This window comes from Gymnodraco acuticeps, unplaced genomic scaffold (genome assembly GCF_902827175.1).
Source record: "Gymnodraco acuticeps unplaced genomic scaffold, fGymAcu1.1, whole genome shotgun sequence".
Taxonomy (NCBI): Eukaryota; Metazoa; Chordata; class Actinopteri; order Perciformes; family Bathydraconidae; genus Gymnodraco; species Gymnodraco acuticeps.
Genome location: NW_022990170.1, coordinates 14,511 through 30,925, shown reverse-complemented (window position 1 = coordinate 30,925; position 16,415 = coordinate 14,511). Strand labels below are relative to the sequence as shown.

The 16,415-nt window shown below is 40.8% G+C and overlaps 3 protein-coding genes across 3 annotated transcripts; all 3 read left to right on the top strand.

The window, feature by feature from the left end:
- Positions 1–246: 246 nt before the first annotated feature.
- On the top strand, positions 247–2,773 carry LOC117547111 (ninjurin-1-like). Its single transcript, XM_034217610.1, has 2 exons — positions 247–505; positions 2,423–2,773. Exons 1-2 carry the CDS (start codon positions 313–315, stop codon positions 2,563–2,565), a joined length of 336 nt encoding a protein of 111 aa, XP_034073501.1. The 5' UTR covers positions 247–312; the 3' UTR covers positions 2,566–2,773.
- Positions 2,774–3,690: 917 nt separating this feature from the next.
- LOC117547113 (ninjurin-1-like) lies at positions 3,691–9,168 on the top strand. Its single transcript, XM_034217612.1, has 3 exons — positions 3,691–3,940; positions 6,663–6,900; positions 8,818–9,168. The coding sequence occupies exons 1-3, from the start codon at positions 3,884–3,886 to the stop codon at positions 8,958–8,960; spliced, it is 438 nt and encodes a 145-aa protein (XP_034073503.1). The 5' UTR covers positions 3,691–3,883; the 3' UTR covers positions 8,961–9,168.
- Positions 9,169–10,085: 917 nt separating this feature from the next.
- Positions 10,086–15,944, top strand: LOC117547112 (ninjurin-1-like). The gene is made up of 3 exons (XM_034217611.1): positions 10,086–10,335; positions 13,058–13,295; positions 15,213–15,944. Exons 1-3 carry the CDS (start codon positions 10,279–10,281, stop codon positions 15,353–15,355), a joined length of 438 nt encoding a protein of 145 aa, XP_034073502.1. The 5' UTR covers positions 10,086–10,278; the 3' UTR covers positions 15,356–15,944.
- The last annotated feature ends 471 nt before the right edge of the window (positions 15,945–16,415 follow it).

Genomic DNA, 16,415 nt, shown 5'->3' with positions numbered 1-16,415 from the left:
CCCCTTTTTCGGCCTCTTTCCCACTTAGTAGAATTGTTTGTATTTTTGCAGAGGGTGGAGTTTGGCTTAGACCGGGGGGTGAGGTTGCACTTAATAAAAATACCTCAGACGCTACATCACAAAGTAAATAACTAACACCTGATGACAACATATTTTATGTTCATGAAATCTACCATAATTGAGACATTAATAGAGGAATGGAATTACCACATTTCTAACCGTCAATACTGATGTCATACTGATGTCATGGTTTATGTTTGCCTTTAGGTTGCGCTGCGAGGCCAGGGGAGGAGGCAACAGGGGCCTCTGAACATGAACCATTATGCCAATAAGAAGAGTGCGGCAGAGAGCATGCTGGATGTAGCTCTACTGGTGGCCAACACCTCACAGCTGAAGGCTGTGATGGAGCAAGGACCCGGCTTCACCTTCTATGCACCCCTTATCACTCTCATTAGCATCTCTCTCATCCTACAAATCATAGTGGGAGTTCTGCTCATCTTCATAGGTGATTTGAGAGTCTCCAATTTCTTATTTTCCAGGCTTTTATATATTTAAAGAGATCATTGAAATATATAAAATATATTGTGTTGGTCCTCTGCTACTCACAATAACGTGTCTTCTACTGCAACAACGTGTAAAGTAAATGTGAGATCATGTTTACTTTGTCCAGATTAGCTAGGTGTGTCGACTTGATTATAACAATTGTTATGTAACAAAAGGAACTGCTTTTGCGAAAATCCGTTTACAGATTCAAGGCAGATAACTCTGTGAAACTCAATAATCAAATCTCCCATGCTATGTGATACTGAAGTTACACATGCACACCCATTTAAGTCACAAATGGGACTTTTTGAGTCCACTGTTACAGGCAAAGGCCGGGTCAAAAAACGTGTACTTGTTACAATGTGTGTGCATTTGTAACTACACTGTCACATGGGAACACAACTAACAACTGCTGTTCATTGATAGGATTTGTTGGCTAATCATTCTCTACAACTGAAACCATTTGTACTAAATTGGATATCAAATGTCTCATGCTGTTTTTACAGGTCTACCAACGAAGATTTTTAACCACACAAAAAGAAGCACAATAATATTTAGGCTTCTCTGGGCATATAACCAGGGGTGCACATAACTTTCTCAGTGAGGTACTGAGATGAGTATCTGGAGTCAGTGTTTGGTACTCCAACTTCATACTTCACTCAGAGTTATTTGATGAAGCCCTCTGTATCGCGAACGTCAATATTTCCCCTTCTCCAGTGAAGGGGGGTGTCACTACCCGATCTGCAGTGCGCATGTGCGAGATGATCCGCCATATTTGGGGTTAAGTACATTATCACAATAAGTGAGAAATGTAACTTCTGTTAGACAGCTACCATACTGAATACATATTTACTGTGAATGTATGCAAACATGTATGGCATATAGCTGTCTAACAGAAGTTAAATTAATTTCTCACTTATTCTGACAATGTAGCCTACTTAACCCCAAATAAAAGAACCCAATAAAAAGAGTTGTTAAATAATAGTGAAGTCACGTAATAATAATAACTCATCTCTCGCGTTGTCTTTTTATGATTTGCCAAAAGCCACCGTGTCAAGGGTCCTACTTGGGTTTCCAATATGACGGACCATCTCGCACATGCGCACTGCAGATTGGGCAGAGCTGCAGATCGGGTAGTGACCATGGATGTATAATAAGACAGGGGGGACTCTCCCTCCGCAGCCGGTAGGCGTAGTTTTGGCACAATTCCGTTGTACAGACCGACGTTAACAGCAGCCCTGTCTGTGCACACGGAGACCGACTATGTCGTCCGGTGATCTAACCGCCTTCTGGAAAAGCTTCATAAGACGTCGGTACGCAAATGCGCCTTGTGACACAAGTGAGTGACGGTACGCATTTCAGATTGTTGCCGCGCATGCTTATCTGCGTACCAGTTATGTGCACCCCTGCATATAACCGATAACCCTGGGAGCACATACATATCAGTGTACTCACTCTTCCTTTGGCTCCTTATCTTATCCTAACAGAATACTGTTGGCTGAGTTTAGGGAGTCACAACAGGAAGAAGCGCCTCTGCTGTCAGCTGTTTCCAGTTTTAAAGAGCTCTCTTAACTTTTGGAAAATAAGTCATGTCTTGGAGATTTGCCAAATCTGAGACGGTCGTTAAAAAAACAAAACAGACCTTCTCTTTCTAAAGAAAAAAACATTCTCAACCCAGCGAAGCATGTAATGTCCTAATGGAGGAAGAAGCGAATTATTCACTTGAGGGCTGTGCTGTCAGATGTTGTTCATCTATACCATGGAGCTCAGAAATGATTACCAATACAACAGGAAACTCTGTGATAGTTTCTTGAGGGGATGGCAGGCCTACTCCTACGGACTAGGCAAAACTAATGTATTTCCTTTTTTCTTTTTACAGTTAAGTGGAACCTGAATGATACACGCATGCACTTCAAGCTGAACATCTTGGAGAATACCACCACAGCCTTCGTCGTTATCATAGTCGTGGTCAACGTCTTCATTACAGCCTTTGGTGTACAGCGGCCCAACCCGAGTTCTTGATCACCCTTTACAGGACTCTACATGCCTGCTGATCAACTTAGTAAAGAAGGACCTCCACATTATTTACACAAATATGCAGAATATTTATTCCCCAAACTAAGTGGCATTGCACTCAGTGGCGTTTTCTCCCGGAGGCCAAGGGAAGCCAGGCTTCCCCTGTTTTTTCGGATTGTAGTTATAATTTAAATAAATAAATACAAACACTTTGTTTTGTTTCGATAATTCTCCTTTGCTGTGTGTTGCTGCCGGCCCGGCTCTCCCCCATTCTCATTGAGTATTTTACAAAGAGTGAAACAAACAGCGCCCCTCTAGATGTTATGGTGAAACAGTAGATTGCACTCACTGTTGCGAGAGGAGGCCAGCCGAATCTAGCTTCCCTTGGTGAAAAAAAATGGAGGGATTGACCAATCAGATGAGGCCCACGTGATGCCCCTGCCAACCTGTGATTGGTCAGGGCCATGCCAAGGGAAGCTAGCCGCCTCTTGCTTCCCTTCAGAGGCGGCTGGCGGCTGGCGATTTGATTGGACACTGCCATCCAATCAAATCACATCAACATCAGTTTTAATACTGTAACTGTCACCACCGCCGTTAGACATTATCAAGCAAATGAAGCATTATGGAGGGTGGAGATTTGGCGTACTTAATCAAACATAACTTTACTAAACTTCCGCTACAGCAGCAACTACAAATTAAATCAGATGACAGGCAAATGCCCGCACTCGAGCTGTGTGTACGCAGAGGAAAAAGGGAGAGAATCGGACGTTCAATGAGGACAATTATGTCCGCACGGAGTGGCTAACTGGAAGCGCTAAACTTCAGCGTCTATTTTGCTGGCCATGTCTTCTTTTTGACAAGGATTCGTGCTCCCTGAACAATCCTTGGGCAACTTCAGGATTCATCGACCTTGCCAACCTGTCACGGGCAATTGAGAGGCACGGTAAATCCAAAAATCACATAGATTGTGTGATTGTCTGCATACATTAATAAGTAAAATGCTTAAATTAATAAGGAGAGAGTTTCAGCTGGAGAGTGCGTGCGGACCTGTCGGTTAGATAACAGGCGTGTGCAAGTCCTGCATCTGTGTGATACCAATGTGTGTAAAATGATACCGGGCGCTGTAATCACTCATCTGGTTACGTTATTGACCACCCCCCGACCCAAAAAATGGGCTTCCCCTACATTTTTCCCGACGCCACGCTACTGCTTGTCGTCACGCTAGCCTTTATACAGTCTGTACCCGCCGGCTGGACCACCGTCTCCCTTGAACCCTTGAACACTCAGTATAAAACAAGCTATTCTGGATAAAGTTATTAAGAAGATGGCTACGGACAGCTATGAAATGAACGGTGATGCCGACCGAAATGGAGAGGCGGAGGTAAGTTAATACCGGTGTTCGTGACAAAAGACAGCGTAATGTAAAGCGTCCCCTAACATCCAGGGCAGCTCAGGCGGGGTAAAATCCCCTCAAAAACAGTCACAATTAAGATATATTGATCGGGTACAGCGGATATATATTGTCTACTGTTGTTTTCCACGCATCCTAACGGTGTTTGTTTTTTTTAACCATTGTTAAAGTGTCATTCCGTGTTTGCGGGTTTGAGGTCATTAAGCCAATGTGACCGGTTAGCAGATTAGCATTAGTTTCTATTCAACAGATAACATGTGTTTGTGTTGTGAGCTGAGTTTGCCTTTGTTGCCCTGTTCTCATCCTCAGGGCTCAGTTTACACTTAATGATGACACAGCAGACCATGTGGCTGTAAGTCAAATCCAACAAGCATTGCTCTGTAAAGGAATCCACCTCCAGGTGTACCAGGGATATGATCTGATCGGACCTAACGCTAAATAGCTTTAAACTGTGCTTGTCCTGGTCACATTCAGTAATGTAAAAGCAAACTTACATCTGCTCTCTTAAACAATAAATATGTGTGTTTTATTAGCCTGTCCGAGGGTCTACACTGGCTCCCCTTTATATGGTACTGTGTAGTGGTGGAAAGTAAATAAGTACATTTATTCTGTAGTACTGTACTTAAGTACACATTTGAGCTACTGTCATTTTTCATCATCCTTTCGAGTATTTGTATTATATACTACTCTATACTACTGTAGTTGTTGTACATTTGGAAGCACATTTTGTACTTTTTACTATAGCCTACTTATATTTTACTGAGTTATATATTAGATACTTTATAAATTCAGATTCTGACACACAATACTTAGGAAAAACCTTTAAAATATGATTATTGGTATATTGAACCATCCAAAGTTATTAACAAAAACCACACCACATAAAGAACACATTATAACCAACGTTTAAAGAAAGCACCGTATTTATAGGAAGCTATACTCAGTCAGAGGACACAAAGTGAAAATGAAGCTGTAACAGTACAATTACATTTAATGGGGGACAGCTAGGGCTGCTCAATTAATCGTATTTTAATCGCAATTACGATTATGGCTCGCAACGATTACGAAAACAGCGTAATTGAAATAAAAAGATTATTTTTGTATTATTATTATTTATTTATTTTTCAAATTACATTTTTTTTAATTGGTTTTTCAGTTGAATTATACTTAAAGTTCAGGGTAATCAACTGTTAAAAACATACTGTTCAAAAAAAAATTCTCCAATACATTTATGTTTTCAAAGTAAATGGATAATCATTTTTAATAACCGCAATATCAATTATTGACCCAAATAATCGAGATTATGATTTTTGCCATAATCGAGCAGCCCTCGGGACAGCTATTGACACTGCTGGTTTACCACAAGAGCATCTTTTTCCTCTGTGGCTTGGTAGTTTTCTGAAGAAACAAGAACGCTAAGCTGAGCCTCAGTGTGTGGCGTTGTCAACCTTTACACAAGGGGGACATTTTTGCAATCTCTGAACTACGAGATGAAACCCTGGGAACTAACCTAAACTCATGACCACATACCCTGGCTTCCTGTGATGTGATAGTTTTGTTTTCAATTAACCATTTACTACGGTCTCATTTCACCAAAGAGACAAACGTAACCCATTTCTTTACTGTTCTACAAAAAGTAGGGGAAATGATTCATGGAACCATATGTGGTTTTACATGTGATGTATTTAGTGAAACCGGATCGAGGTCATTATTGTGAGTTTTGTGACCTGCTCAGAGGGTCATGGTTGTTCCTGTTTCAATTTAGCCACTATACACTTTCACTTCCACCATTTTTTTTCATAGAAAATAAAATACTGGAATTGCACAAATCTGGGTTATAGTTTTGCCGTCATGATGATCAGTTGCGATCAAATGTATTGTCATGGTTGAGTTATTAATAACATATAACATAACATAATAACAATTATTTCTAAATGGAAGATTTAGGCTGAAAAAGAACCCCTGCATTTCCAGCACTGTATTTCCTGAGAAGGTGACATCATTTGTCCACACATATTTAAATAAAACTCATCATGCTTGCAGCAGTGCGTTGTTATTTTGTCCCATTCATTTAAAAACCTTGTTTACACAATTTCAGGAGAAGAAAGCAGGCTGTTTCCAGTGTTAGAGTTACAGTGGTAAAAGTGAAGATACTCAATGTGTTTATTTCTATTACATCAGTACACTAACAGAGTGGGTTCATTTAGAAGTGTCGTGAGTTAGACCACATCTCTTAAGTTTAAAGAGTGTGTGCACACATACACATGTTTAAGCTGTAAGGGAAATGATATGACTCCACTGTGATTAAACTCACCAATGCTGCGGTTAATATTGACATTTCTTACCAAATGTACAAATATGCAACCTTGCTCGGCTGAGTGGACCTGTTTGAACTTATCTGTCATTTAGCCTTTCTAATCCATTTCCCCTTTTTCGGCCTCTTTCCCACTTAGTAGAATTGTTTGTATTTTTGCAGAGGGTGGAGTTTGGCTTAGACCGGGGGGTGAGGTTGCACTTAATAAAAATACCTCAGACGCTACATCACAAAGTAAATAACTAACACCTGATGACAACATATTTTATGTTCATGAAATCTACCATAATTGAGACATTAATAGAGGAATGGAATTACCACATTTCTAACCGTCAATACTGATGTCATACTGATGTCATGGTTTATGTTTGCCTTTAGGTTGCGCTGCGAGGCCAGGGGAGGAGGCAACAGGGGCCTCTGAACATGAACCATTATGCCAATAAGAAGAGTGCGGCAGAGAGCATGCTGGATGTAGCTCTACTGGTGGCCAACACCTCACAGCTGAAGGCTGTGATGGAGCAAGGACCCGGCTTCACCTTCTATGCACCCCTTATCACTCTCATTAGCATCTCTCTCATCCTACAAATCATAGTGGGAGTTCTGCTCATCTTCATAGGTGATTTGAGAGTCTCCAATTTCTTATTTTCCAGGCTTTTATATATTTAAAGAGATCATTGAAATATATAAAATATATTGTGTTGGTCCTCTGCTACTCACAATAACGTGTCTTCTACTGCAACAACGTGTAAAGTAAATGTGAGATCATGTTTACTTTGTCCAGATTAGCTAGGTGTGTCGACTTGATTATAACAATTGTTATGTAACAAAAGGAACTGCTTTTGCGAAAATCCGTTTACAGATTCAAGGCAGATAACTCTGTGAAACTCAATAATCAAATCTCCCATGCTATGTGATACTGAAGTTACACATGCACACCCATTTAAGTCACAAATGGGACTTTTTGAGTCCACTGTTACAGGCAAAGGCCGGGTCAAAAAACGTGTACTTGTTACAATGTGTGTGCATTTGTAACTACACTGTCACATGGGAACACAACTAACAACTGCTGTTCATTGATAGGATTTGTTGGCTAATCATTCTCTACAACTGAAACCATTTGTACTAAATTGGATATCAAATGTCTCATGCTGTTTTTACAGGTCTACCAACGAAGATTTTTAACCACACAAAAAGAAGCACAATAATATTTAGGCTTCTCTGGGCATATAACCAGGGGTGCACATAACTTTCTCAGTGAGGTACTGAGATGAGTATCTGGAGTCAGTGTTTGGTACTCCAACTTCATACTTCACTCAGAGTTATTTGATGAAGCCCTCTGTATCGCGAACGTCAATATTTCCCCTTCTCCAGTGAAGGGGGGTGTCACTACCCGATCTGCAGTGCGCATGTGCGAGATGATCCGCCATATTTGGGGTTAAGTACATTATCACAATAAGTGAGAAATGTAACTTCTGTTAGACAGCTACCATACTGAATACATATTTACTGTGAATGTATGCAAACATGTATGGCATATAGCTGTCTAACAGAAGTTAAATTAATTTCTCACTTATTCTGACAATGTAGCCTACTTAACCCCAAATAAAAGAACCCAATAAAAAGAGTTGTTAAATAATAGTGAAGTCACGTAATAATAATAACTCATCTCTCGCGTTGTCTTTTTATGATTTGCCAAAAGCCACCGTGTCAAGGGTCCTACTTGGGTTTCCAATATGACGGACCATCTCGCACATGCGCACTGCAGATTGGGCAGAGCTGCAGATCGGGTAGTGACCATGGATGTATAATAAGACAGGGGGGACTCTCCCTCCGCAGCCGGTAGGCGTAGTTTTGGCACAATTCCGTTGTACAGACCGACGTTAACAGCAGCCCTGTCTGTGCACACGGAGACCGACTATGTCGTCCGGTGATCTAACCGCCTTCTGGAAAAGCTTCATAAGACGTCGGTACGCAAATGCGCCTTGTGACACAAGTGAGTGACGGTACGCATTTCAGATTGTTGCCGCGCATGCTTATCTGCGTACCAGTTATGTGCACCCCTGCATATAACCGATAACCCTGGGAGCACATACATATCAGTGTACTCACTCTTCCTTTGGCTCCTTATCTTATCCTAACAGAATACTGTTGGCTGAGTTTAGGGAGTCACAACAGGAAGAAGCGCCTCTGCTGTCAGCTGTTTCCAGTTTTAAAGAGCTCTCTTAACTTTTGGAAAATAAGTCATGTCTTGGAGATTTGCCAAATCTGAGACGGTCGTTAAAAAAACAAAACAGACCTTCTCTTTCTAAAGAAAAAAACATTCTCAACCCAGCGAAGCATGTAATGTCCTAATGGAGGAAGAAGCGAATTATTCACTTGAGGGCTGTGCTGTCAGATGTTGTTCATCTATACCATGGAGCTCAGAAATGATTACCAATACAACAGGAAACTCTGTGATAGTTTCTTGAGGGGATGGCAGGCCTACTCCTACGGACTAGGCAAAACTAATGTATTTCCTTTTTTCTTTTTACAGTTAAGTGGAACCTGAATGATACACGCATGCACTTCAAGCTGAACATCTTGGAGAATACCACCACAGCCTTCGTCGTTATCATAGTCGTGGTCAACGTCTTCATTACAGCCTTTGGTGTACAGCGGCCCAACCCGAGTTCTTGATCACCCTTTACAGGACTCTACATGCCTGCTGATCAACTTAGTAAAGAAGGACCTCCACATTATTTACACAAATATGCAGAATATTTATTCCCCAAACTAAGTGGCATTGCACTCAGTGGCGTTTTCTCCCGGAGGCCAAGGGAAGCCAGGCTTCCCCTGTTTTTTCGGATTGTAGTTATAATTTAAATAAATAAATACAAACACTTTGTTTTGTTTCGATAATTCTCCTTTGCTGTGTGTTGCTGCCGGCCCGGCTCTCCCCCATTCTCATTGAGTATTTTACAAAGAGTGAAACAAACAGCGCCCCTCTAGATGTTATGGTGAAACAGTAGATTGCACTCACTGTTGCGAGAGGAGGCCAGCCGAATCTAGCTTCCCTTGGTGAAAAAAAATGGAGGGATTGACCAATCAGATGAGGCCCACGTGATGCCCCTGCCAACCTGTGATTGGTCAGGGCCATGCCAAGGGAAGCTAGCCGCCTCTTGCTTCCCTTCAGAGGCGGCTGGCGGCTGGCGATTTGATTGGACACTGCCATCCAATCAAATCACATCAACATCAGTTTTAATACTGTAACTGTCATCACCGCCGTTAGAAATTATCAAGCAAATGAAGCATTATGGAGGGTGGAGATTTGGCGTACTTAATCAAACATAACTTTACTAAACTTCCGCTACAGCAGCAACTACAAATTAAATCAGATGACAGGCAAATGCCCGCACTCGAGCTGTGTGTACGCAGAGGAAAAAGGGAGAGAATCGGACGTTCAATGAGGACAATTATGTCCGCACGGAGTGGCTAACTGGAAGCGCTAAACTTCAGCGTCTATTTTGCTGGCCATGTCTTCTTTTTGACAAGGATTCGTGCTCCCTGAACAATCCTTGGGCAACTTCAGGATTCATCGACCTTGCCAACCTGTCACGGGCAATTGAGAGGCACGGTAAATCCAAAAATCACATAGATTGTGTGATTGTCTGCATACATTAATAAGTAAAATGCTTAAATTAATAAGGAGAGAGTTTCAGCTGGAGAGTGCGTGCGGACCTGTCGGTTAGATAACAGGCGTGTGCAAGTCCTGCATCTGTGTGATACCAATGTGTGTAAAATGATACCGGGCGCTGTAATCACTCATCTGGTTACGTTATTGACCACCCCCCGACCCAAAAAATGGGCTTCCCCTACATTTTTCCCGACGCCACGCTACTGCTTGTCGTCACGCTAGCCTTTATACAGTCTGTACCCGCCGGCTGGACCACCGTCTCCCTTGAACCCTTGAACACTCAGTATAAAACAAGCTATTCTGGATAAAGTTATTAAGAAGATGGCTACGGACAGCTATGAAATGAACGGTGATGCCGACCGAAATGGAGAGGCGGAGGTAAGTTAATACCGGTGTTCGTGACAAAAGACAGCGTAATGTAAAGCGTCCCCTAACATCCAGGGCAGCTCAGGCGGGGTAAAATCCCCTCAAAAACAGTCACAATTAAGATATATTGATCGGGTACAGCGGATATATATTGTCTACTGTTGTTTTCCACGCATCCTAACGGTGTTTGTTTTTTTTAACCATTGTTAAAGTGTCATTCCGTGTTTGCGGGTTTGAGGTCATTAAGCCAATGTGACCGGTTAGCAGATTAGCATTAGTTTCTATTCAACAGATAACATGTGTTTGTGTTGTGAGCTGAGTTTGCCTTTGTTGCCCTGTTCTCATCCTCAGGGCTCAGTTTACACTTAATGATGACACAGCAGACCATGTGGCTGTAAGTCAAATCCAACAAGCATTGCTCTGTAAAGGAATCCACCTCCAGGTGTACCAGGGATATGATCTGATCGGACCTAACGCTAAATAGCTTTAAACTGTGCTTGTCCTGGTCACATTCAGTAATGTAAAAGCAAACTTACATCTGCTCTCTTAAACAATAAATATGTGTGTTTTATTAGCCTGTCCGAGGGTCTACACTGGCTCCCCTTTATATGGTACTGTGTAGTGGTGGAAAGTAAATAAGTACATTTATTCTGTAGTACTGTACTTAAGTACACATTTGAGCTACTGTCATTTTTCATCATCCTTTCGAGTATTTGTATTATATACTACTCTATACTACTGTAGTTGTTGTACATTTGGAAGCACATTTTGTACTTTTTACTATAGCCTACTTATATTTTACTGAGTTATATATTAGATACTTTATAAATTCAGATTCTGACACACAATACTTAGGAAAAACCTTTAAAATATGATTATTGGTATATTGAACCATCCAAAGTTATTAACAAAAACCACACCACATAAAGAACACATTATAACCAACGTTTAAAGAAAGCACCGTATTTATAGGAAGCTATACTCAGTCAGAGGACACAAAGTGAAAATGAAGCTGTAACAGTACAATTACATTTAATGGGGGACAGCTAGGGCTGCTCAATTAATCGTATTTTAATCGCAATTACGATTATGGCTCGCAACGATTACGAAAACAGCGTAATTGAAATAAAAAGATTATTTTTGTATTATTATTATTTATTTATTTTTCAAATTACATTTTTTTTAATTGGTTTTTCAGTTGAATTATACTTAAAGTTCAGGGTAATCAACTGTTAAAAACATACTGTTCAAAAAAAAATTCTCCAATACATTTATGTTTTCAAAGTAAATGGATAATCATTTTTAATAACCGCAATATCAATTATTGACCCAAATAATCGAGATTATGATTTTTGCCATAATCGAGCAGCCCTCGGGACAGCTATTGACACTGCTGGTTTACCACAAGAGCATCTTTTTCCTCTGTGGCTTGGTAGTTTTCTGAAGAAACAAGAACGCTAAGCTGAGCCTCAGTGTGTGGCGTTGTCAACCTTTACACAAGGGGGACATTTTTGCAATCTCTGAACTACGAGATGAAACCCTGGGAACTAACCTAAACTCATGACCACATACCCTGGCTTCCTGTGATGTGATAGTTTTGTTTTCAATTAACCATTTACTACGGTCTCATTTCACCAAAGAGACAAACGTAACCCATTTCTTTACTGTTCTACAAAAAGTAGGGGAAATGATTCATGGAACCATATGTGGTTTTACATGTGATGTATTTAGTGAAACCGGATCGAGGTCATTATTGTGAGTTTTGTGACCTGCTCAGAGGGTCATGGTTGTTCCTGTTTCAATTTAGCCACTATACACTTTCACTTCCACCATTTTTTTTCATAGAAAATAAAATACTGGAATTGCACAAATCTGGGTTATAGTTTTGCCGTCATGATGATCAGTTGCGATCAAATGTATTGTCATGGTTGAGTTATTAATAACATATAACATAACATAATAACAATTATTTCTAAATGGAAGATTTAGGCTGAAAAAGAACCCCTGCATTTCCAGCACTGTATTTCCTGAGAAGGTGACATCATTTGTCCACACATATTTAAATAAAACTCATCATGCTTGCAGCAGTGCGTTGTTATTTTGTCCCATTCATTTAAAAACCTTGTTTACACAATTTCAGGAGAAGAAAGCAGGCTGTTTCCAGTGTTAGAGTTACAGTGGTAAAAGTGAAGATACTCAATGTGTTTATTTCTATTACATCAGTACACTAACAGAGTGGGTTCATTTAGAAGTGTCGTGAGTTAGACCACATCTCTTAAGTTTAAAGAGTGTGTGCACACATACACATGTTTAAGCTGTAAGGGAAATGATATGACTCCACTGTGATTAAACTCACCAATGCTGCGGTTAATATTGACATTTCTTACCAAATGTACAAATATGCAACCTTGCTCGGCTGAGTGGACCTGTTTGAACTTATCTGTCATTTAGCCTTTCTAATCCATTTCCCCTTTTTCGGCCTCTTTCCCACTTAGTAGAATTGTTTGTATTTTTGCAGAGGGTGGAGTTTGGCTTAGACCGGGGGGTGAGGTTGCACTTAATAAAAATACCTCAGACGCTACATCACAAAGTAAATAACTAACACCTGATGACAACATATTTTATGTTCATGAAATCTACCATAATTGAGACATTAATAGAGGAATGGAATTACCACATTTCTAACCGTCAATACTGATGTCATACTGATGTCATGGTTTATGTTTGCCTTTAGGTTGCGCTGCGAGGCCAGGGGAGGAGGCAACAGGGGCCTCTGAACATGAACCATTATGCCAATAAGAAGAGTGCGGCAGAGAGCATGCTGGATGTAGCTCTACTGGTGGCCAACACCTCACAGCTGAAGGCTGTGATGGAGCAAGGACCCGGCTTCACCTTCTATGCACCCCTTATCACTCTCATTAGCATCTCTCTCATCCTACAAATCATAGTGGGAGTTCTGCTCATCTTCATAGGTGATTTGAGAGTCTCCAATTTCTTATTTTCCAGGCTTTTATATATTTAAAGAGATCATTGAAATATATAAAATATATTGTGTTGGTCCTCTGCTACTCACAATAACGTGTCTTCTACTGCAACAACGTGTAAAGTAAATGTGAGATCATGTTTACTTTGTCCAGATTAGCTAGGTGTGTCGACTTGATTATAACAATTGTTATGTAACAAAAGGAACTGCTTTTGCGAAAATCCGTTTACAGATTCAAGGCAGATAACTCTGTGAAACTCAATAATCAAATCTCCCATGCTATGTGATACTGAAGTTACACATGCACACCCATTTAAGTCACAAATGGGACTTTTTGAGTCCACTGTTACAGGCAAAGGCCGGGTCAAAAAACGTGTACTTGTTACAATGTGTGTGCATTTGTAACTACACTGTCACATGGGAACACAACTAACAACTGCTGTTCATTGATAGGATTTGTTGGCTAATCATTCTCTACAACTGAAACCATTTGTACTAAATTGGATATCAAATGTCTCATGCTGTTTTTACAGGTCTACCAACGAAGATTTTTAACCACACAAAAAGAAGCACAATAATATTTAGGCTTCTCTGGGCATATAACCAGGGGTGCACATAACTTTCTCAGTGAGGTACTGAGATGAGTATCTGGAGTCAGTGTTTGGTACTCCAACTTCATACTTCACTCAGAGTTATTTGATGAAGCCCTCTGTATCGCGAACGTCAATATTTCCCCTTCTCCAGTGAAGGGGGGTGTCACTACCCGATCTGCAGTGCGCATGTGCGAGATGATCCGCCATATTTGGGGTTAAGTACATTATCACAATAAGTGAGAAATGTAACTTCTGTTAGACAGCTACCATACTGAATACATATTTACTGTGAATGTATGCAAACATGTATGGCATATAGCTGTCTAACAGAAGTTAAATTAATTTCTCACTTATTCTGACAATGTAGCCTACTTAACCCCAAATAAAAGAACCCAATAAAAAGAGTTGTTAAATAATAGTGAAGTCACGTAATAATAATAACTCATCTCTCGCGTTGTCTTTTTATGATTTGCCAAAAGCCACCGTGTCAAGGGTCCTACTTGGGTTTCCAATATGACGGACCATCTCGCACATGCGCACTGCAGATTGGGCAGAGCTGCAGATCGGGTAGTGACCATGGATGTATAATAAGACAGGGGGGACTCTCCCTCCGCAGCCGGTAGGCGTAGTTTTGGCACAATTCCGTTGTACAGACCGACGTTAACAGCAGCCCTGTCTGTGCACACGGAGACCGACTATGTCGTCCGGTGATCTAACCGCCTTCTGGAAAAGCTTCATAAGACGTCGGTACGCAAATGCGCCTTGTGACACAAGTGAGTGACGGTACGCATTTCAGATTGTTGCCGCGCATGCTTATCTGCGTACCAGTTATGTGCACCCCTGCATATAACCGATAACCCTGGGAGCACATACATATCAGTGTACTCACTCTTCCTTTGGCTCCTTATCTTATCCTAACAGAATACTGTTGGCTGAGTTTAGGGAGTCACAACAGGAAGAAGCGCCTCTGCTGTCAGCTGTTTCCAGTTTTAAAGAGCTCTCTTAACTTTTGGAAAATAAGTCATGTCTTGGAGATTTGCCAAATCTGAGACGGTCGTTAAAAAAACAAAACAGACCTTCTCTTTCTAAAGAAAAAAACATTCTCAACCCAGCGAAGCATGTAATGTCCTAATGGAGGAAGAAGCGAATTATTCACTTGAGGGCTGTGCTGTCAGATGTTGTTCATCTATACCATGGAGCTCAGAAATGATTACCAATACAACAGGAAACTCTGTGATAGTTTCTTGAGGGGATGGCAGGCCTACTCCTACGGACTAGGCAAAACTAATGTATTTCCTTTTTTCTTTTTACAGTTAAGTGGAACCTGAATGATACACGCATGCACTTCAAGCTGAACATCTTGGAGAATACCACCACAGCCTTCGTCGTTATCATAGTCGTGGTCAACGTCTTCATTACAGCCTTTGGTGTACAGCGGCCCAACCCGAGTTCTTGATCACCCTTTACAGGACTCTACATGCCTGCTGATCAACTTAGTAAAGAAGGACCTCCACATTATTTACACAAATATTCAGAATATTTATTCCCCAAACTAAGTGGCATTGAGACGTAAAAAAATTGAATACCAGCGCTGCCTGTACTGTGGCAGAGGCACAGCAAGAAGACATTAAAATGCATAAGTCAAGAGGATGCAGAGAAAAACTTTCGCACGACGACCACGAGAGATTCAATGTTTGTTCTTTTAACGACAATATATTTATTTTACTGAAATAGCTGCGTGCACTTCTGATTATTATACACAGAAAGAGATATACACGCAGTGGCAAGTCAGTGCGATGGTAGCCAATACGCTGAGAGACATTTCATCCACTGAAGCATCTTCATTTTTACTGCTGAGTGAATTACAGCAGAAATGTATCACATCCGGCGTGGTGGCACACTTCAAACCCCAGTGTCAAACGTGAAATACTCACTAAATATTAAAAACCCAAGGGATTCAAATTGGAGCCAACTTAAAGAATGACGTTCTGACACAGACATGATACTGACTTCCACTTGTTACTAAAAATCAATTGTTTAATAAATGACTGTTTCTTCACTTTCTCACATAAGTCCTCTCAACAACCACAGTTACCTCCAAAGGTGCATGTTGTTAGTGTCAATAGGAGTCAACAATACAATAGAGGCTATCTAGGAGCCGAACACATAGGCAGTTGATCAGAATACAGATAAACTCAGCTGACATGAGAGTTTCTCCTTGATTTAGATTTTTAAATCAGCCTCAACACTCAAATTCACAGTGTATGTGTGTTTGTGGTCACAGGTGTGTTTGTTTTAACAGATGTGAAGAGCGGAGGCTTGAGATTCAAACAGAAAAAAACTGTTTTTATTCATTGTGACGCATTCCATACAAATTAAATGTCCTGATTGGCTTGGCAAAGCGCTCTTTTGGCAACTGCTCGCAAAAAATCCACTAACCACTTATAGAGGAAAAGTGGGTTTTTGAAGATGAGACTGTGCGCCTCTGTCAAAACCATTCATAGATTAAACTAAAA